This window comes from Pteropus vampyrus, unplaced genomic scaffold (assembly GCF_000151845.1).
Source record: "Pteropus vampyrus isolate Shadow unplaced genomic scaffold, Pvam_2.0 Scaffold391, whole genome shotgun sequence".
Classification (NCBI taxonomy): Eukaryota; Metazoa; Chordata; class Mammalia; order Chiroptera; family Pteropodidae; genus Pteropus; species Pteropus vampyrus.
Genome location: NW_011889172.1, coordinates 1370491 through 1390780, shown reverse-complemented (window position 1 = coordinate 1390780; position 20290 = coordinate 1370491). Strand labels below are relative to the sequence as shown.

Genomic DNA, 20290 nt, shown 5'->3' with positions numbered 1-20290 from the left:
CCTAGAGTTTGGAATTCAAATTTTTTCAGATTTTTGAAAGGTACTATGGTGTAAATTCTATTTACTGCAAAACAGCCCTGGTGGGGCCTGGGAGAGCACCCCCAAATCAACACTTTATCTGCAATGAAATATAAGAATGTTCATGTTAAGTTAAATAAATGAAGTTATAATAAGTTCATGTCAGTTCGGGTCAGGTTTTTGCCACAAATGAGTTATGAAAAAAAATTTTGGTTTTCGGACCTTTTTGAAGTTTGGAATTATGGCTCTGTTTATAGCTTTTATACCTTGTTTATTGTCTGTCTCTTACATATTAGAATGTGAGTGCCACGAGGACAGAAATTTGTGTCTATTCAGTTCACTGCTACAGCTCCTGTATCTAACTACACAGCACCTGGCACACAGTAGGTTCTCCATGCTATTTGATGAATGAATAAATGAGGGGAGAGGGGCAGCAGACTCCCCTTTCCTGGTCCCTGGATGACTCCATGCCCTGACTGGCCCTCGGAGCCATGATGGTGGTGAGGTGTCTGTGGCTTCCTGCCCCTCCTACTCTCCCTGGTCTCCTCTGGGTCTTCAGCACAGCATCACACTCAGAACCCCTGCTTTCATCCATGTTGCCAGGGGTTTGGCTTAGAGGTTCCTACTGCCTTCAGCATCTCCCTTCACAATCAGGACCCTCTGAGTGCCCTCACCCTATTCCCTGTGCTCTCCGCACCTTGGCCACAGTCAGAAACAGGCCAGCTGCCTGGGGAAGATAGCCATGTGAGGCCCCTCACTGTGGGTTTGTGTGCCTTACATATGGCTTGTGAATCTGCATTTGACATGAAGAAACGAGGGCACAGAGAAGTTAATTAAGTTTCCTGAGGCCAGGAAATGTTGATGCGAGTTTTAAATCCAACTTGCTGGCCCCACGGCCCCACACTACCTCTCCACAGTCACCCTCAGATACACTGTGACAATATACTCACACCTAGCCTCACCAACACCTAGCCCCACAATTCAAGTCTTCCACACTCTGCCACTCAGGGGAGGAAGGCAGGTGGCCGGTTTTCTGTTACAAACAGGTCTTTATTAAAGATGAGGAGGGGGCAGGAAAGGGAGGCAGTGTTTCCTCTTCCCACTGCCTTTGGATGCCCCAAGGTTGGGGAGCCCCCTCTCTGCTCCACTCATGCCCCCCACGTTGGCACACCTGCATGAGGCTGAGGCACAGGGGTACAGTGTGAAGAACAGGGGGGGCAGTTTCCAAGAAAAAAGAAGTCCTTTCTCACAAATCTAATAAATAACAGAAGAGTTGGGGGTGACCTGGGCACAGGCAAGGGGATACAGCACCCTGAATCCTCAAACCTCTGAAATGGACACACCCTGCATAAGTAGGGAGTTAGGAGGGACTGGGTGAGACGGTACACTTGGGAGAGGAACTGAGAGGGGAAGGGATGCCCCAAGGACCCTACCATGGGGGAGCCTGCCCCCACCCTCTGGCAGGATTCTGATTCTGAGGCAAGAGGACCCAGTGAGAAAGGATAACCTCGCCTCCCTTCTCAATTTAGCACAGGCTTTGACATGGGTGGTCCCCCATTGGCTGGAATCATACCCACCCACCCTAGAAATTCCGAAAACCAAGGACTCTTATTGGTTGTTCAGAAGCTAGAGTTGCCCTCTTGCCTGAGGATTCTAAGAATTGAGAATGAGGCTCCCATTGGCTAAGGTAAACTTTTGGTTAGAATTTAGAGAACTGGAGGCTCCCATTGGCTTGGCAATGGCCAATAGGGTCAGGATTCAGACCTTAAAAGGGCAATCCTAGGGGGCAAGGGCCCACCTTCCAGTTATGCCCACTTGGATGTCCCTGAGGGCAAGAGGGGGGGGATCCCCCAAATGTCCTTCCAGCCATCCTCTGATGTCTGGGCCTGGCTGGTTTGGGGACAGGGGCTTTGGCACTCACATGGCACACGCACACACACGTGTGGCAGGGAAGAAACGGGGACTGGGCAGATTCTGGGTAGTGGTCAGGCCTCACAGCAGGTGGTCGCGACTAGCAAACAGGTAAGGGCTGAAGTTGTCCCGGTGGAAGGGGGAGGGATAGAGTCCGCTAAGGGTGTATAGGTCCCGAAGCAGGGGTGTGGGCAGCAGCAGTTTCCGGCCACGTCCACCACCCCCGCCCGGCCCCCCAGGCCCAGGAGAGGAAGGTGAGGGACCCTGGCTGGGGGTTGGTGCTGGCAGAGGCAGGGGCAATGGCAGGGGTGTTGGCTCAGACCTCAATCGAGGGCGGGGCACACGGGGCGACGAACACATGGCTGGAGCCCTGGAGGACACGCAGCTGGGGATCAGGTGGCCACGGCGGGCGCAGTTCTGCGGCTCTGGGGGTCAGGGATCAGAAGTCAGGGGGTCAGAAAGCTTGGGAGGAGGTGAGACCTCTGTGGCAGTGACCGCCATCTGGAAGTCTCCCCATTTTTCCCCCCACTCCCTCGACACTCACTGGATGGGGTGAGCCGTGCCGGTGTCGAATGCGGCCTGCAGGCCTCGGGTTCCTGAGACAAAGAGGCAGAAGGATGGGGCTAGCGGCCCCCTGGGCCTGTTGGCCACAGCACAAGGAGCTCATTGGGTAGAGAGCCCGATGGAAAAGACAACCAGATCCTCAGGACTAACCATGTTCCCTTGGCAGGGAGAAAGGTGGCATACCCTTCACCTAGGTGGGACTATCTCCCAGGACCTATGTCCACAGAGATGGGCCGTCCCCCCACCTCCCCATGGCCCTAGGACCCCCCCACCTTTTGCCTGACTCCTTGCCTCCTTGGTCCTCTTCCACCCACCACCCTCTCCAGCCGGGAGCAGCCCCCGGCCCCCCTTACCTGGGCCACACTTAACTTTTCGAGGGGGCTGTCCATGGTGGGGGCTTGGCCCAGGTCCTCCCAGGGGGAGAGCCTTCGGCCGGAGGGCGGCCGGCTCTGAAAGTTGTGCACGACGCAGGTGACCTGGGACACAAGGTGAGAAGCACGTTGAGGCCCGAGACCCATTTTTCAGATAAGGAAACTAAGGCTCGGGCTTTCAAAGATGGCTAACATTTTTATAGTACTTACTGTGTGCTAAGAATAGTTCTTTCCACTTTACTAAGAGGTAGCTACTATTATTTATTCTACAGGGCTGGGACTAGGAGAAGGCAAGTAAGGCTAGGTTGTGCAAGGGCAGGATTTGATCCTGCCTTTATTTAAATTTTTTATTTATTACATTAATTTTGATTTTAAAAAGGGTTTTATTAAAATATTACTTATCTGGATTACTGAGTGTTTTACCACCTCCTTAAATTTTATAGTCAAAGCGAGTACCTCACTTGCCTCACTCTGGTCCCTGTTCTGTTGTTCCATTTCACAGATGAGAACATCCAGGCAAGGAAAGGTTAAAGGTCTCATCCAAGGTCACACAGTCCACACTCTTCACCATCATGCAGCCCTGTCTCTTGGGTCAGGGAGCTGAAGGAGGGTCTCCCATACCAGGATGAGTGTGAAGGGAGCTCACCAGAAAGATGGCAATGGCCGCCCCAGTCAGGAAGCCGGCCAGTACATCAGACCAGTGGTTGCGGTACTCAGCCACGCGGACCACGCCAACCAGGAAGGCGGGGCACAGCAGAGCAAGGCAGAGTGAGGGTTTGACCAGGCGGGAGCCCTTCACACGGAACACCAATGTCACGTACATCTGTGGGAGCCAGACCCATCAGGGGATACAGATGGCACAGTTGCCAAACCCAAGTGGCCACTGTATTTTGGGCTGGGGGCATGTCCAGAATCCCCAGGATCGGCACTGGCCAGGGCCAGAGGATGTGGTTAGGCACTCCAGGGAACAGAGTCAGGGGACAGGAGTTCAGGGGATAGAGTCATGGATCCCCAGAGGGCCCTTCAGGGATGGGGGCATGGCCAAATCACCAGAGAGCAGTGGAATGCCTCTGGGGCTGAGTTTCTCAGGGATCGGTCACTTGCTGGGCTAGGGTGTGGCCACACAACCAGAGAGTGGAGTCAGGGCCCAAAGGACAGGTCCAGGAGCTCCGGGAGGTTGAATCCCCAAATTCCATGGGACATCTGACAGAGTTAGAAGCATGGACCCAGATGCTAGAAAAGGAATCAAAGTAATAGGGGGTGCAACCAGGGAAAAGCGGGAAGAGTCAGCAAGTCCCAGCAGAGTCGAGTCAAGGACATAGCCAGGAAAACAAAGGGCGAAGATAAAGGGTGGGGGTACATGGGCAACAGGGCACGGAGTCGAAAGCCCACTCACCCAGTCTCCTGGCCAATATCCAGGACCTGTAGCATCCTGGAGACATGGCTAGGCTCCAGGGACAGTGTCCTCGACCCGCAGAGGCGAGTCAACAGCCTCTCTTGGCCCTGGCATTACTGGGTCAGGAGGCGTGGCCAGACACCAAGAGGTGCAGTCAAGAACCCCAACATACTCAGACTCAGGGACGTGACCAGGGTCTGGAGGAGTTAGAGAGCTGGGGCGTGGCCTCACCGGGGGAAGGAACTGAGGGCTCAGCCCAGGTGGCCTCCTGCCCGCTGGCCACCCCACACTGCCACATTCCCATTTCGGGGCTCACCGCCGTGTAGGTGACTGCGTAGGCGCAAAGGGCAGCGTCCTTACAGGGGAAGGCACGGCGCGCAGCAGCCACCAGGCTGGGGCTGCCGGCGCAGGCACCCTGGTCGGTGACAAAGCGGTCGGGCCCTGGCCGGTCTGGTGAGGGCGGCGGGCAGCCCAGGGCCGTGTAGTTGGGGCGGCACACGGACAGGAAGTGCGGTGTGGGGTTGCCGGTCACCACTTGCCCCGCGTTGGCGAAGATGGTCGTGGTGAAGAGGCCGAAGGAGTAGACCCCTGGGGGTGGAGAGGGAGAAAGAGTTCATGGGGAGGGGGCTGACGCTCCAGTGGCCCTCCTCTTGTGAGACCACTTATGGTTCTTCTGGGTCCCTGTCTCCTTGTTCCAGTGACCACCATTAAAGCACCTGGGACTCCCTTTAATGCCATACATACCTCATTATAGCTGGGTGACCATGGGGGCACTCTGGGTCTCCTGCCTCTGTCTCTCTGGGATCACCACTACGTCAGGAGTAGACCCTCCCCTGTAACCCCATTAGAGCTGGGCTGGGACCCCTCAACAGCATTACATCAGGACTGGGCTCATGCCTGGGACCTCCTTGGACTGCCCTGATGGCATTTCTGGGCCTGCTTATACCTGCCCTGGAAATGCTATTACTGAGTTGATAACTTTTCCCTTGGATAACCGATAAGGCAGAGCTGGATCTCCTCTAATCCCCTCCCAGAGGGATCACCATTATGGATAAGCCGTGCCCCCTCCCCTACCCACTGTGGCTGGGACTACATTTATTTATTTGTTTGTTTGTTTATTTTTTAGGCGAGGCAACCTTTGGTTCACCTCACAGATTGCAAGGACCTTGTCAGCTTACAATCCCTTATTTATTTATTTATTTTTAATTTTTTACAGCACCTGGTCTTCCTAGATGGTCTCCCATTCAAGTACTAACCAGGCCCGACTCAACCCTGCTTAGCTTCCGAGATCAGACGGGATCAGGCTTGCTCAGGGTAGCATGGCCGTAGACTGGGACTACATTTAATGCACAGCTTAGGTCTCATCTCCCTGGGGCTCCATGGTGTTTGGTCTGAGCTTGTGTCCCCTTTTTATGAGATTCTCCTTGTGGCAATCTGGGGCCCTCCTCTTACAGTTGCCATCATGGTTGGTTTAGGCCCCACCCATGTCCCTAATACCTCTATTATGCCTGGCCCGAGCCCAAGTCCCTCTTTGCCCCTGAAGGTGCCATTATGGCAATTCTAGGCCCTCCCCTACCCCGGAATCCTGATTATGGATGAGCCTGGCCCATATGCCTTTGTGTGGCTGACCCCTGGTCCTGTCACTCACCCAGGAAGCGGACCAGCCTCCTCAGTGGGGGGCTGAAGCGGCAGCAGGCCCCAGACACGATGGTGCTCTCCCTGATGATGGGGATGGCTGAGGGTGGTGCGGGGAAAAAGGCACGTGCCAGCTCCCCCAGCAGGATCTGTGGGTGAGACCAAGACAGGGTCTTCCTGGCCTTCAAACCCAGCCCTCTGCCTACCTCCCCCCGCCTGGCCCTCCTGCCTCCTGGGAGGTCCTCCCATAGTCTACTAAAGCTACCCCCAATCTCACCGTGAGGGTGGGTCCAGCGGTGACCAGGGCGTAGATAAGTGCAGGAGGCGCTCGGCTGGCAGCCTCAGGCCCTGGGTAGGGCTTGGCGTAGGTACTGTCATAACAGAAGAAGCCCTGGGTGTGCACAGGGAAGGTGTCCGTGAACTCCAGGCGGTAAGCAAGCAGGACCACCACGCCCAGCAGCACCGACTGCCGCCCAGTCAGGGTGGAGGGAGAGATGGAGAGAGATGGAGAGAGAAGAGTGAGGGTCAGGCCTGAGCTGGGGACATGGAGAGAGAGACACACAGAGACATGGAAACAGAGAGTGATCGAGACTGAAGGAGATAAAGAGTGAGAGAGACAGAGAGGGGGGGAAGTGGGGAGAGAAGGGTCAGGGTCTGGGAGACACAAAGAAAGAGATGGAGATGGAAACGGAAAGAAAGAGAAGACAAAAGTGGAGGAGAAAGAGAGAAGAGGGAAGAGGAGAGAGAGAAAAAGCAAAGACGAGAAAGAGAAGGGACTAGAATGGTAGAATAGAGGAGAGAAGAGATGGGATTGGGCAGAGAGAGTGAGGACATGGCTGGGACTAGACCAGAGACACACAGACACAGTGGGTGGCAGAGTGACAGATCACCAGGGAAAGAAATAATACTACTAGTAGAACGAGCTACCACAGGTATAACCCTAATTGTGGATGAGGTGTCATACTACATCCCTTCTGTGAATGAATACATTTTACCTTCGTAACAGCCCTAGGAAAGAGAGATTCTAAGTATGCCCATTTGACAGAAGAGGAAACCAAGGCTCAGGAGGATATGTGAAGTGCCCAGAGTCCCGCAGTAAGGATGGACAGAGCAGGATCAGAACCTGGGAAGTGCCACTTCTGAGTGCAAGCTCAAGAGAAAGGGAACAGCATTCTCACTCCCCAGAGATACAGGGAGTGAGAGATCAGGGAGAGAGAAGGCAGGACTGGAGCCAGAGAGATGGAAAAATAGGTCCAGGTAGGGACCTAGCCAGGATGAGGGAGACTGAGGTTAGGCATAGAGGGGACAGACAGACAGGTAAACCCCTTTCCCATTGAGAGTCTGAGGGAGGTATGGGGCTCCTCACCTCTACGAAGACAAAGCAGGGAATGATGGAGAAACTCCTTTTCAGCTGAGGTCTCCCTCCTGCCATGGTGAAGGCTGGGGCCTGTGGAGGTGGGGAGGGTGTGGGGTGGCAGGGGTGGGGCCTAGGGGGAGGCTCAGATCACTAGCCCCCATGGAGTCCTCTGGCCACACCCATGGCCCCCCAGAGGACTGCCAAGGAGCTCTGGCTCCACCCCCTGAGTCTTCAGACCTGGCCTCTGCATATCCAGGTCTTGGCCCTGCCTCTGCCTGTAGGAGGCATCAGCCTCCCCTGACACAATCTGCTCAGCTCAGCCTGTGTGGGGGGAACCCTAGATTCTCTAGTGGTCTTCACCCCCTACAGTCTACATAAGAGATTCCGACCCCATACTTTCAGAAGGGCCTCTCCTCCCAACCAAGCAGGACCCCTCCCCTTGGCCTTTAGAAGAGACTTCCCCAGTTTAATGGGGACCCCTCTCCCATAGAGAAGGATCCATTTATAAAAGTCCTCACCCCTACCAGTTTTTAGGAGACCCTATTCTCTTTCCCCACATGCTTTACAGGAGACTCCATGCTCTATGTCCCCCACCCACACTGGGCCCCACACTGGGCCCCTCCCCTGAGCCCCTTCACCCATGGCCCACAGGTGCCTCTCTTCTGTCTCTGTGGTTCATTGCCAATGGCCAGGCCCTCCTTCTCCCCCAGCTGCCTCTCCCTTTCTACCTCCTTCCAGCCCATCTGCCACCCTGTATGACTAGAGGGCTATCTCCTCTACCCCTAGAACTGAGGGGCTAACAGAGTCACATCTGCTTGACCCATTCCCCCAGCCTGGCCTCACCTGTGAAAGGGCCCTATGGCTTCCCACAGGCAGCCGCCACGCCCACGGACTCACAGCTGCTCCTGGTGGCCACCAGGGAAGGGATGGTCACCCCCATTGCACAGATGTGGAAACTGAGGCCCAGGCAGGTGAGGGTAAGCACTCTGGGTCAAGTACTCCATCCACAAGGCTTGCTCTGCAGTGCGACATGTGGGGTAAGGGTCACCAGGGGTCCCAGATGTGCTTGGCTGTGGTTCCTTCACCCTCCCAGAGACAATCACCCACACTGTCGCCCCCAGAGTATACAACTCAGCCACAGACTCTGTCCCCCGCCAAAGCCCCTCCCCCCGCACACACACACCATGGCCCAGTATTCATCCATCTCAGCAATATGGACCAAGTGCCTGCTGGGTTCCAGGCACTTTGCTGGGTGCCATCCCAGTGGTGAACAAGACAAGCCTGCTGTTTCAGACAGGTGCCCAACACCCACTACACACATAAATGCATACTCAAACACACGGCACAGTATGCACAGACACCCACACAGATCAAACAACTCCCCCCCCACACACACACACACAGTCGTGAGGACACAACAGGAGGTCCTTCACACACCTCAGAGCTCCACACATAGCCCCACATGAGCCCTCACCCACCACCATCAGGGAGGTGGACTCAGGGCTGCCAGCACCCTTAAGACTCACATCAAAAAGAGTCACCACACACAATAGGGGTGAGAGAACTGGTTACAGTGTCACACCCCCAATTCAGTGACAATCACACAAATTAACAGTTCTCATTCACACTGACAGCCATAAGAGATACACGGTGCCATCCATGACCACAGCCACATGGCCACAGAAGGACACATACATGGACCATGACAGACATACACAGAGCCACACAAGAAAGGCGCATGATCAGCCACACACTAGAACGCAAAAATGGCCCCCCATACAACATCAGAAGGGAACACACAACAGCAGCCACACAATGACAGTCATATTCACACAACCATACAGACATCAAGAGAGCCACACAATCACAGTGATAGCAGTTACAATGACATAGCCACATACAAACACACACACACACACACACACACCATAGAGTGATACCCACTATGACACTCACACAATGACAGCCACGGGAGACAGTCACACACACATCACACGGACACTCCAGAAGCCACACAATGACAGCTATACAGACACACAATGACAATTACACAATCATGCACTGACACATAATGACAACTCCACAATCACAGTCACCCTCACCACCACTGCTTAGCTTCTCAAGCCCAGGGTCCTCTCCCCACACTCCCCTCCCCCAACCCGGTCCCTAAGCTCCGGCTCGCCGCCTCCCGCCCCGCTTCATCCCTACGCTGGACCCGCATGGGACTCCATCCGCAGAACCGAACCCGGGCCAGACAGACAGACCAAGGGTCGGAAGCCCGCGAAAGAGGGTACAGGGGACGCCCCAAGACCCTCTCCCTCACCGGGTCGGGACTGCTGCTGCCTGAGCCCTCGATCCTCCTAGACTTCACCGGCGCTGCGGGACGGACAGACTGACGGCTGGCCTGGCTGGCTGGCGGACGAACAGATGGAATAGCTGTATGCCCGGGTCCGCGCGGCGCAGACTCCTCGGCGGAGTGAGGGGCGGGGCCTCCGGGAGCCTTATTTGCATAACTCCTTGGGCGGGGCCTCGCAACGTCTCATTAGCAGGATCCGGGGCGGGGCCTCGGTTGCTCTTTGGGGAAGGGCGTGTTAGAATAGATTAGGGAGAGAATGAAGGATGGAGGTTGAGAGGGAGGGCTCTGGGTGAGGGGAGGTGCTAAGAGAAAGAAGAGGGCGGAGCATCAGAGCGTGACTCTGGGCTGCGACGCTCCCTCTCCCGGCCTCAGTTTCCCCATTTGGGCAGTAGGAGCAGCAGGCCAAATCGCCAGGGCACCCCAGAAGGGACGGTAGGTGGCTAGTGTGAAAGAGTCTGTCTGGCCACTCATATCTGGACAGACTAACCCCTGACCTTGTCATATATTAATATGGCCTCACACTGTCCTCTGACCCTAGGCCCATACGTCCCAAAAAGCCCCTGGGGTCTCCGCACCCTCCCCAACACTGAGAAGTAAATGGGGGAGGAGTCGTTCTCAGGCACAGGAAGCAGCAGGAGCAACAGTTCACAGGTGGAGGAGGGTCTCGGCTAGTTTATTTTCTCTCTGGAGGGGTCTTCAGGGAGAGCAGTCCCGACTGCTCAGGCTGTGGGGAAGAGATGGTGGGTAAGGGCCCGGCCTGGTCCAGGGGATCCCAGGGCGGGGGATCAGGACGCAGGTGCCTAGGTTGGGAGGATCCATACTGTGGGATTCCAGGGCGGGCTAGGAGGGGCAGGGTGGGTGGGGCAGGGGAGGAGCCACACCAGGTGGGAAGGAGCGGTTCTTGCTGAACGGTGGCTGGGAAGGGTCCTGGTCCGAGTCCGAGTCCGAGTCCCAGGAGGGGAGTGGAGGGCTCAGACATCTGTGTCCCTTGTAGCCTGCAGGAGGGACAGGTGCCATTCTGGCCCTCTATGCACAAATCCTGGATGTGACCTTTGAGCGACCTTTGAATATGGGCCAGTGTCCCTTGATCATGTTCCTTGAATGTGACCCAATGTAACACCAAATCATGATCTCAATAACCCTTGAATTTTACCCCATCGAGCCTTTAAAAAAGATCCTGGAGACCCTGAGTGACCCCCCTAAATGAAACCTCAAGGGACTCCTTAATGTGACCCCCACTATGGCCTCTGAACACAACCTCCATGTGTGAAGCTGGAGAATGACCCCCACAACCTGGAGCATGGCTCCACTCCCTCACCCCTGAGGCTTGCAGCCCTGGGGCGGTTCCCCGAGGACAAGGTGAGGCCATCGAAGGAGTTCTGCAGCACATGCACAGCGGACCTGTGGGGAGATGGGGAGCTGGGAGCCCTGGGTGACTCTGGGCTGCTTGGGGCTGGGGCAGCGGGATGTTGGGGGGTCAGGGTGGAGTGGAGTCCCGGATGGAGATGGAGGCCTGGACTCAGATGGGTTCCAGGTTCTGGTAGTTGCTGCTTGATCTGATTGGGTGCAGGGCAGAGGAGACGAGGGTCGGGGTCAGAGATCAGAGTGGGAGCTGGGTATCACCATATGTCACTCAGCTCCTTCTGGAGGTCATTCTTCCAGGAGCCATTGCCTCCTAGTGGAGTGTCCTCTGTCTCCGGCCGGTTGGATGTCTCACACCCTTGCTGTTTCATCTTGGTCAGGACCTGGGGCCCAGAGTGGGGTGGGAGGGAATGAGGGAAGAGCAGTAGTAATAATAATGTTGATGGTGCAAGGTGACCATTATATGGCACCTATTGCATGCCAGGCTGCCCTCAAGGGGCCTAACACTCAGTTCATGCAGCCATCCCTTCAGGTAGGGATATGTTGTTATATGCATTACACAGATGAGGTAACTGAGGCCCAGAGAAGTAAAGAAACTTGCCCACAATCACACAGCAGTAAGTGGCAGAGCTGAGATTTGAGCCCAGGCCTCTGGCTCCATTCTGATGGTGGAGGCTGGCAGAGATGACCACACACTCAACTCATGCAGGGTCACCCTCCTCCCCACTCACCTTGCGGCACTTCACCTGGGTCTTCTGCATCTTCTGGATGTTCACTAGATTGTCTGTGATCTCCTCCTCTTGGGCCTCTGTGGGGGAGGGGACTCAGGGAAGCTGGGGCGCAGAAGGATCCCCCTCCTGGCTTTGGGCTCCAGGCACTCACGGAGCTTCTGGTAGATGAAGGTCACCTCCTCCCGCACCAGCTCCAGCTCCTCCCACAGGAACTTCTTGCTGAGGAAACAGTGTAGCCTAGACCCACAGCCTCTGTCCAGGGTCTGGCCCTCTGGCCTCCCATTGGCCCACTTGCCTCGTCAGGCCTCCCCCGCTTACCATATTCCCATCTGTACCACCACCCATTCCCCCTGGCTCTGACCTCTTTCCCCATCTGCTCACCACCTTTCCCCTCAAAACAACTATTTCTCCACCCCCACCCCCAGCCCAAGTCCTCTCCTCCTGACCTCCAGCCTCCCATTGCCTGGCCTCCATCTCCCCAGCCTCTGCCCCCCACCTCCCATATCCCCAGCCTCGGCCCCCCTCAATCTCCCCATTCCCCAGCTTCCTGAGTCCCTGGCCACTCTCCCCATTCCACCTCCAGCTTCCTTTCTTTCCTGCCTTCTGGCCTCCCAGTCTCCCACACACACATACTGCCTCCTGTCCCCCTCCCCGCCCTCCCCTCCTCTCATCCCTCAAGCCTTCCATGGTTCCCCATCCCTCTTACTCAGGTCTGTCCCATTTCCCTCAACCTGGCCTCCCTTCCCTCCCACAGCCTCCAGGCTGCCTGCCTAGCAACACCCACCTGTCCCGGATCTCCTGGGCCAGGAGCTGCAGGCAGCGGGTAGTACGGGCTCGCTGCACCTCCTCGCTGTCGCGCAGGGTCTTCTGCAGCCCCTGCAGGCCTTGAGCCAGGGCCCCATATAGCTCCTGCTTTCCCTGCTCCATGCCCCCCTTGTGTCCCTCCTTCTCTGTCTGGCGGCTTGTGGGATTCAGCACCTCTGCAGAGATGATGGGAACTTGACTAAGCCCCAACCACACCCTGAGCCCAGTTTTGAACCCACCTTGCCCTAGCCTGGCCAGATCCTGACCTTGAACTCAGACTTACCCATTTCTCTCACTCTGACCTAACTCAACCCTAATAGCCTCCAGCATGACCTTGACCCTTGGTCAGTCCTCACCTTCAAGCTGTTGGATCTTGATTTGCTGCAAGCTGCTCTCCTTCTCCAACATGGTCACTGAGTGGTTTAGGAACTCAAAAGCCTGTAGGGGAAGAATTTAGGTCTGGAGATGGGAGGGAGCAGAGGACAGGGACAGAGGTTGCTGGGGGCAAGGCTGGCCAAGGAGGCTTACCTTGGTCTGGGCCTGTAGCTGGCTCTTGAGTGACTCCAGTTCACATCGCAGGAGCTTCTGGGTGTCAGATATCATCATGATGGACTTATCTGTTTACAGAGGTGAGGGTCAGCCAGGCTGGAAGGGGTGGGGGTAGGGGAAAGGTCAGGGCAGAGGTCAGCAGAGGCTTAGGGTAGGGATAAAGGCAGGGGGCAAGATCAGCAGTGGAGATCCACCAAGGTTAAGGTAGAGGCAGGAGAAGGGGTCAAGGACAGGGACAGGGATGGAGGGCAAGGTCAGGGGCAAGAGTCAGCTGTGGAGGCAGGGGCTGTGGGTGGAAGTAGGAACCAGCAGGTCTTTTGCACATAGTCTAGTTGGGAGGGAGGATTCTTACATTTGACTTTGGAAGAGCTGGTCTCCAACGGCTTCTAGGGAAGGGGGACATGAGGGCAGTAGAAATTCATCCCTGGCTGCCTCCTTGCTCACCCCAAACCAGTGCAGGGGTTTTGGACATGAGTTGAGTCTGTTGAGTTCTGGGTGTACCAGACCCCAAGTGCAGGCAATTCTGCCTCCAGGCACATTTGGGCACCTCCCCTGCCCTGCATGTGCTCAGAAGTACACTTGTATGGCTTGTCTCTTATGTATGCAGGCCTGTGGGCTGCCCTTGACAGCATGCACCTGCAAAGCCCTGTCTCTGGCCTGGGCTCAGGAAATGGCCCTCCTCCTTAGGGGCAAATGGCGTTGACAATGTCTGCACACAGCGCCAACAGCACGCAATGTATAATCACACTCAGTTGTCAAAACACAATTGTAGCCACACAGACACAAGCCTTGCACTCTTAAGTTGTAAGACCCAGAGCATCTACTCGTACCCATCTCAGACCCACAACCACACAGACACATAGGCAGTCACACCCAGAGACAAGCACAGACAAGACCCCACTAGGTTAGGACACACAATCGTACATCCATTCCATTAATTCCCTCATCCATTAAGACATTTTCAACACAGGTCTACTGAGCACTGGGAGTGTTCCGGGTTCTGAAGACACCGTGGGAGTGTTCTTGAGGAAGATCTCCCTGCCCCCGCAACCCCCTCCCTGAGACCCGCAGCAGTAAATTGTAGTGCAGCAGGAAGGGGTTTCCCGGGTGGGGGTGACCTTAGTGATGCTCTGATGCCTCTTCACAAGGTCCTGCTCATTACAGTGCTCCTGCGAGTCTGGGTTGGAGAAGGGGGGAGACCAATGCGACTGAGGCCCCGAGTCCCTCCCTGGCCTCCAGTTTGTACTTGTCACTGTGTTTTCTGAAGCAGCTGTTTCCAAAGTCTCTGGTTCTGGGGTCCTGGACCAGTGAATCGTATAGTCCACGGTCTTGTCTGAGGAAGCGCCTGGGGGTAAGGTGGGTGAGGGCTTCCTGAGGGCTAGCCCAGAGCACTGCAGCCCTTCCCAGCTCCCCTGCCCTGGGGCAGCCCCTCAACGAACCCCAGCACTTGTCGCTCTTCCTGTTAGCAACCAAACACGAGTTGGAGGGTGGGGAAGATGAGCAGTAGCAGGGCACAGAGTAGTCGGGGTCCCGGGGTAGGCCAGCCAGAAGAGGGTCGCTTCAAATAGGGAGGACAGGGGGCTGCACTGAGACCAGCTCCCATATCCCACACTTTCAGACCCTCCTTGACACCCCAGAGAGTCTTCAGCCCTGAATACAGGGACTCCCAGTTTTGGTAGGAGCTGGATGAAAGATGATCCCAGCCCCAGGGCTTCGGTTGGGCAGTGAAAAGAACCCAGAAGACCCCACAGGAGAAAGTGAGAAGCCTAAAAGGGAAAAGAGATCTTAATATTGGTCCCTACAGGAAGAGTGTTCCTGGAAGGAAACATCATGTGAGAAAGCTTGGAAGTGTAGAACCATGTCCTCTGTGCCGGTCAATTCAGGATGGCTGGAGGCAGGGTCCAAGAGGAAGCAACAGGAGGAAGTTAGCAGGGCAGCTCAAGCAAGGCACTGAAAACCAAGCAGGGGAGTTTGGATCTGGCTCCTCAGGTAAAAGGGAACCATAGTGTGTGAACGGGAGAGGCAGGACATATCTATTCAATAAATAATAACTGAATTGGGGTCCAGGCCTGTGCTAGATGAGGCTAGGAACAAGAAAGATCTCAGCTCTGGGTCTCATATCCACACCTCCTACAGTCCCAGCATAATCAGGGCTGGCAGATGGAGACACCTGGGGCCGTCTGGAAAAACTTCTAGGTGAAGGTCACACCCAGCCAGAAGGCCACACTATAGAACTTTCTGTTTTTCTGCCTTTGCTGGGCCCTCTGGTGTCCTTCCTCTGCCCAGTCCTCCTAGAAAGACTCCTATATACCCTTCGAAACCCTACTCAGCATCCCTTCTGTAAAATCTTCCTTAATCTTTTTTTAAACTCATATTTTCTGAGCACTTCACTGAGTATTGGGCACCATCTTTAGCACTTATTGGGTCTTCACACTTATCATGTGATGTAGGAGTTATTCTTCTGCCTGAAATGTTCTAGGCTACTTTTCAATGGGCACTATAGACCCTCTAGCTGGATGGCCTGGGTTCAGATCCTCGCTCTGCCCCTTTCCAGCAGTGCGTTGTTGAATTACTGAACTTCTCCATGCCTCAGCGTCCCCAACTATAAAAATAAGATATTGTACTACCACATTTTTGGATTGTTGTGACTAACTTAATTCATACCAGTGCCTGAGATACAGGAGCGGAAAGCTCAGTATTCGTCCTTTAATGTCACGCTGAGAACCTGGAACCTGGAACCTGGGGACCATAAAAGCCCTGGGAGGCTCAGCGGGGAAAAGGGAAGACGCATTTCTGAGGGCCAACTGCAGGCAGATCCCCGGTCGAGCACCTCTCCCCTTCCCACATCAGCCGTTCCTCCCGGGAGAATTCTTGGGGGGAGGGGCGGGGTCATTAGCATGCGCCCCGCCCCTTCGGGCCGTGAATCCTGCATCTGCCAGGCTCCCGACTCCCTTCCATCCCCACCTACCACATACCACCTGCTCATGCTCTCCCATCAGGGACCGCGAAGCCAGTCCCCAGCTGTGACGCTGAAATTTGATCCCGCAGGGACACCATCGCATTAAAACGCACGGAGACCAAAGATAGAGTCACAGAGAGGGGTGTGGCTGGCATTTTAGCTCCGCCTCCTCCGATGTAGCCGAGGGCCTCATTGGCGCCTTCCCGCTCGCAGGTTTTAGGAGCCGCCGTGTAATTGGATAAAATCCCAACGAGGGGCGGAATTTCAGGCTGGTTTCTGCTAATCGATTAGTCAATATCTAAGAGGGAGGTACAGGAGGTGGCAGAGTACGATTGGATTGGCTTTGGGTTTAGCGGGAAGGCGGGACGAGTCCTTGGCCCCATGAGGGGTAGTGGCCCAGGAGGACTGCAGGAGTGAGGTACCGAGGCCAGCCCGCCTGGCCCCTGAGATCCGACCCCGGCGCCTCTCGTCTCGGATTCCTGGGTGCCTCGGGTGGGGTCGGTGTCTTTGGAATAAGATTTGGGGGGTTCCCAGGATTAGATGAGGCCTCGGGAGTGCTTTGGGGAGCTTCATAGCGATATCCGGGCTCTTGTTATGAGATCAGGGGTCTTTGTTGAGTCCCCGGGGTGATATTTGGGAGTCACTGGGATGATCTATGAAGACCTCGGGCTACGAACTTGAGCTACTGGGGCTGAAATTTGGGGGTCTCAGAGGTGGCATGGGTGTTGGGGTCCAGAGAGCTTGAGGATTGATATTTGCAAGATGCGGTTGGCGGTTGTTGCAGTACTGCTGTGGACATTCCCCACCCCCATTCCTAGGCTGCTATCCCTGGATCTTTGCTGGGTTAGCTGTTACCCTGGCCTTGAGCAGGCTCACAAGGCCTGAAGGCCGCGGGCTGAAGGTAAAGCCCTGAGCCACACGGTGCCTTCTTCCCAGGCCTGCAAGATGGAGGAAGGTGGGAACCCTGGAAGCCTGACTAAGGTGGTCCATCTACTGGTTCTGTCTGGGGCCTGGGGCATGCAAATGTGGGTGACCTTCATCTCAGGTAGGGGCTGTCTGCTTGGACGTCATGGGTACTGGGATGGGGACAGGAATGAGAAGGGACCTGGAGTAACCTAACATGTGCGTTGTCCCCTGCGCCCCACAGGCTTCCTTCTTTTCCGAGGCCTTCCCCGACATACCTTCGGCCTCGTGCAGAGCAAACTCTTCCCTTTCTACTTTCACATCTCCATGGGCTGTGCCTTCGTCAACTTCTGCATCTTAGTTCCACAGCACGCCTGGGTCCAGCTCACATTCTGGGAGGCCAGCCAGGTATTTGGGCTTGGGCTTCACTACCCTCCGGAGACTCATTCCCGGGACCCCACAGAGCACTTATTGCTATACCTTTGTGAGAATTAAACGAATGAAGAACAAACAAAAACCTGCCCCTTCTTCCCAGTGGATACAAAGCTGGGTTTTGGATACCCTTGAGCAGTGCACCACCTGCACAACCACCCCCAACAGCCCTGTCTATCCCCCAGGGAGTCTCTGCTGGCTGCTGCTCCCTCTCCTTCCTCTGGCTGGGCCTGCGGCCAAGCCATGGTGACTCAGCTGGGCCGGGGCATTGACCCCAGCTTATTGTTTAAAAACCAGCCTGACTGGGAATTTAAAGTCTCCCACGCCCATCCACACATTTTCCCAACCACAAGGCGAGGGACCATCTCTGCATCTCATATTTCTCTATCCTGCCCTCTCTCTGCTCAGATGTGGGCAGGTGAGGTCTAACAGGGATTTCAAGAATAATCCCACAGAAACGGGAGAGAATTATGGGTAACTGGAACTTTAAAGACTTTTTATTCACTCCCTGTGGGCCCAGTGTCAGCTTCTAGGGTCTGGGCTGGGGCCACAGAGAAGACTGCCTGGTCTTAGGTTCTCTGTTTGGGGGAAATGAGAAGACAGTTATGGTACTCTGTCCCAATTTGGGGAAGAGAGGTACTGTCCTGAGAAACTCTCAGTTTAGGGGAACAGAGGCGAGGAGACAAGGCTGTGTTCTGGAAACTTCCAGTCTGAGTATCAGAAGAGAGGAGGCTCAGAAAGTTTTGGGGAGGGTAGAGGAGATGGCGATGGAGGCTTTCCTGTAGGGTTTAGGGTGTGAGCACTGAAACTCTGGTTGAGGCCCCTAGTCTTGGTTTGGAAAAGGTAGGGGAGGCCTGGCTTTGACCCAATGCTGTCCCCCATCCCTCTGGGCTTTAAGGATGCAGAAAGATCTCTGGAAGGCTCCTCCTGCCTCCCAGGCACGGCTCACCTTGTCCTCCTCCCACCACCCCCACCAGCTCTGCCTGCTTCTCCTGAGCCTCACGCTGGCCACCATCAACGCCCGCTGGTTGGAGCCCCGCACCACAGCTGCCATGTGGGCCTTGCAGACTGTGGAGAAGAATCGGGGCCTGGGTGGAGAGGTGCCAGGCCACCACCAGGGCCTTGACCCCTACTGCCAGCTGCGGGCTCAGGACCCCAAGTACAATGCCCTCCGCCAGATCTTCTTCCGCTACCATGGCCTGTCCTCCATTTGCAATCTGGGCTGCGTCCTGAGCAATGGGTTCTGTCTTGCTGGCCTCGCCCTGGGCCTCAGGAGCCTCTAGCACCCACTACCTCTCTGTCCCTGCTGGGGCCCCAAATGGCAATAAACTCTTCTTTGGAAATGGCTGCTGTCATTTTTCTCCAATTGAGAAGCAGGAGGAAGGGCTGGTAAAGGTGGAACTGAGGGACTCCATTTTCCCATTCACGAGGCATAATGATTTGGAGCGTTAGCTGTTGCAGCCCCTAAGCCCTTTCTATGACGGTGCCCACTTGTTGAGCACCCACTATGTGCCAGGCATGAAGCTAACTATTGCACATACTATGTATTGTGCAAATAGTTGGTTCTGATCCCTAGAGGACAAGCATATTTCCCAGCCCATTGACATTAGGGGTGGCCATGTGACTTGCTTTGGCCAATGAAATGTGAGCAGAAACAGCACCAGTCATTTCCAAAGAGAAGTGTACAGTGGTCCTTCCATTATCCACAGGGATACGTTCCAAGACCCCCAGTAGATTCCTGAAACCACAGACAGTACTGAAGCCTACATATGCTATGTTTCTTCCTTTACATTCATACCTTTCACTTAAGGGAAGCACTTTATAATTTCTTTTTGACATGTCTGAATTGTCAGCAACACTACTCTTGTGCTTTGGGGCCATTATAACATAATATAAGTTACCTGAACACAAGCACTGTGATATCACGATAGTCGATCTGATAGCTGAGATGGCTATCAAGTGACAAATGGGTGGGGAGCATCCACAGTGTGGATGTGCTGGACATAGGGGATTCACGTCCATGTGGGATGGAGCAAGATTGTCCAAGATTCCATCATGCTATTCAGAATGAGGCACAATTTTAAACATGAATTGTTTATTTTTGGAATTTTCCATTTAATATTTTCAGACCATGGTTGATTGCAGGTAACTGTAACCATAGAAAGGAAACTGCAGGTAAAGGAGGACTACTGTACAAGCCAGTGCATGATTTGCCACATTTTCCCTTCACCACAATGAACAATGTGTGTGAGAAGCAAACCTTGAGTATTGGCTACCGTGGAAGTTTGGGGGCTGCTTGTTACTGAACATATGCCAGCCCTTCCTGACTGATGCATGTCATCTCCAATCGTTCTCATGGAAGTCCTTAGAGGTACCTGCTGATTCCTTGAAGCAATGAGGCTCAGAGAAGCTCAGGAAGTGGCTTCAGGTGGAGTTGTTGGAATCTGAACACCAGCAAAGCCTGAGCTGTTATAACTGCAGATGCTCTCCTGCTGGCCTGAGGAAAACTCTAGGCCCTCAGCTGGGACCGGATGTGCCAAATTTCCTTACTGTGTGACCTCAGACAAAGGACCGTCCCTCTCTGAGCCTCTGTAAAAGCGGGATTAATTCCAAGGGCCCTTAAGAGTATTTGACAAAGGAACCTAGCCCACTTTAGGGCCAGGCGCTGCAATTTTCAGATCGGAACCCACATTTAACTCTATGAGGTGGAGACTCTTGTCATCAACCACTTGACGGTAGGGGAAGCTGAAGCCCAGAGAATTTAAGTAACATATCCAAAGTCACAGGGCTGGAAAGCGGTGGATCTGGGATTCAAACCCAGCTCCAGAATCCTCTCTCAACCGCTCTGCTCGTAGTAGGAGCTCCATAGTTAATTAAGGAAAATGTAAAGTTTACTGTTGGGATCGGGTTCTAGACCGCTGCACTCCGCCGCCACCTCCGGC

The 20290-nt window shown here is 54.8% G+C and overlaps 3 protein-coding genes and 1 pseudogene across 14 annotated transcripts; 1 reads left to right on the top strand and 3 right to left on the bottom strand.

Moving 5' to 3' along the window:
• Positions 1-948: 948 nt before the first annotated feature.
• On the bottom strand, positions 949-10076 carry PLPPR2 (phospholipid phosphatase related 2). Of its 9 annotated transcripts, none has more exons than XM_011380314.2 (10): positions 9576-10076; positions 8096-8270; positions 7262-7342; positions 6173-6286; positions 5909-6044; positions 4577-4848; positions 3511-3687; positions 2847-2969; positions 2474-2525; positions 949-2354 (listed from the first exon to the last, which is right to left on the bottom strand). In XM_011380314.2, the coding sequence occupies exons 3-10, from the start codon at positions 7325-7327 to the stop codon at positions 2011-2013; spliced, it is 1284 nt and encodes a 427-aa protein (XP_011378616.1). In that variant the 5' UTR covers positions 7328-7342; positions 8096-8270; positions 9576-10076; the 3' UTR covers positions 949-2010. The 9 variants fall into 9 exon arrangements, with proteins under 9 accessions (XP_011378616.1, XP_023379125.1, XP_023379123.1 ...); XM_023523357.1 differs by having other exon boundaries at positions 2474-2552; positions 6173-6361; positions 8150-8270; XM_023523354.1 differs by having other exon boundaries at positions 950-2354; positions 2474-2552; positions 6173-6361.
• Positions 5468-5591, bottom strand: LOC111731692 (annotated as a pseudogene).
• A 186-nt stretch (positions 10077-10262) lies between the features above and the next one.
• CCDC159 (coiled-coil domain containing 159) lies at positions 10263-16178 on the bottom strand. 3 transcript variants are annotated; one of them, XM_011380319.2, is made up of 13 exons: positions 16023-16160; positions 14494-14612; positions 14173-14399; positions 13407-13440; positions 13034-13122; positions 12862-12943; positions 12486-12681; positions 11853-11920; positions 11702-11778; positions 11232-11353; positions 10927-11009; positions 10490-10603; positions 10263-10332 (listed from the first exon to the last, which is right to left on the bottom strand). In XM_011380319.2, the coding sequence occupies exons 1-13, from the start codon at positions 16025-16027 to the stop codon at positions 10328-10330; spliced, it is 1221 nt and encodes a 406-aa protein (XP_011378621.2). In that variant the 5' UTR covers positions 16028-16160; the 3' UTR covers positions 10263-10327. The 3 variants fall into 3 exon arrangements, with proteins under 3 accessions (XP_011378621.2, XP_011378622.1, XP_011378623.2); XM_011380320.2 differs by having other exon boundaries at positions 16030-16160; XM_011380321.2 differs by lacking the exon at positions 14494-14612 and having other exon boundaries at positions 16023-16178.
• Positions 16179-16297: 119 nt separating this feature from the next.
• TMEM205 (transmembrane protein 205) lies at positions 16298-18691 on the top strand. Of its 2 annotated transcripts, none has more exons than XM_011380312.2 (4): positions 16298-16431; positions 16950-17058; positions 17161-17324; positions 18326-18633. In XM_011380312.2, the coding sequence occupies exons 2-4, from the start codon at positions 16959-16961 to the stop codon at positions 18629-18631; spliced, it is 570 nt and encodes a 189-aa protein (XP_011378614.1). In that variant the 5' UTR covers positions 16298-16431; positions 16950-16958; the 3' UTR covers positions 18632-18633. The 2 variants fall into 2 exon arrangements, with proteins under 2 accessions (XP_011378614.1, XP_011378613.1); XM_011380311.2 differs by having other exon boundaries at positions 16376-16510; positions 18326-18691.
• Positions 18692-20290: the final 1599 nt, after the last annotated feature.

What these genes read in the sequence shown, in the direction of transcription:
- PLPPR2 (XM_023523355.1), bottom strand. Translation starts at nt 7,327, where the DNA reads ATGGCAGGAGGGAGACCTCAGCTGAAAAGGAGTTTCTCCATCATTCCC. An exon ending in CCTGCTTTGTCTTCGTAGAG is followed by an intron (nt 6,362 to 7,261) that starts GTGAGGAGCCCC and finishes ACTGGGCGGCAG; the next exon opens with TCGGTGCTGCTGGGCGTGGT. An exon ending in ACGCAGTCACCTACACGGCG is followed by an intron (nt 3,688 to 4,576) that starts GTGAGCCCCGAA and finishes TGGCTCCCACAG; the next exon opens with ATGTACGTGACATTGGTGTT.
- CCDC159 (XM_011380320.2), bottom strand. An exon ending in GCCCAGGAGATCCGGGACAG is followed by an intron (nt 11,921 to 12,485) that starts GTGGGTGTTGCT and finishes CTGTTTCCTCAG; the next exon opens with CAAGAAGTTCCTGTGGGAGG. An exon ending in AAGGAGCTGAGTGACATATG is followed by an intron (nt 11,010 to 11,231) that starts GTGATACCCAGC and finishes ATCTCCCCACAG; the next exon opens with GTCCGCTGTGCATGTGCTGC.
- TMEM205 (XM_011380311.2), top strand. Translation starts at nt 16,959, where the DNA reads ATGGAGGAAGGTGGGAACCCTGGAAGCCTGACTAAGGTGGTCCATCTA. An exon ending in GTGGGTGACCTTCATCTCAG is followed by an intron (nt 17,059 to 17,160) that starts GTAGGGGCTGTC and finishes TGCGCCCCACAG; the next exon opens with GCTTCCTTCTTTTCCGAGGC. An exon ending in CATTCTGGGAGGCCAGCCAG is followed by an intron (nt 17,325 to 18,325) that starts GTATTTGGGCTT and finishes CACCCCCACCAG; the next exon opens with CTCTGCCTGCTTCTCCTGAG.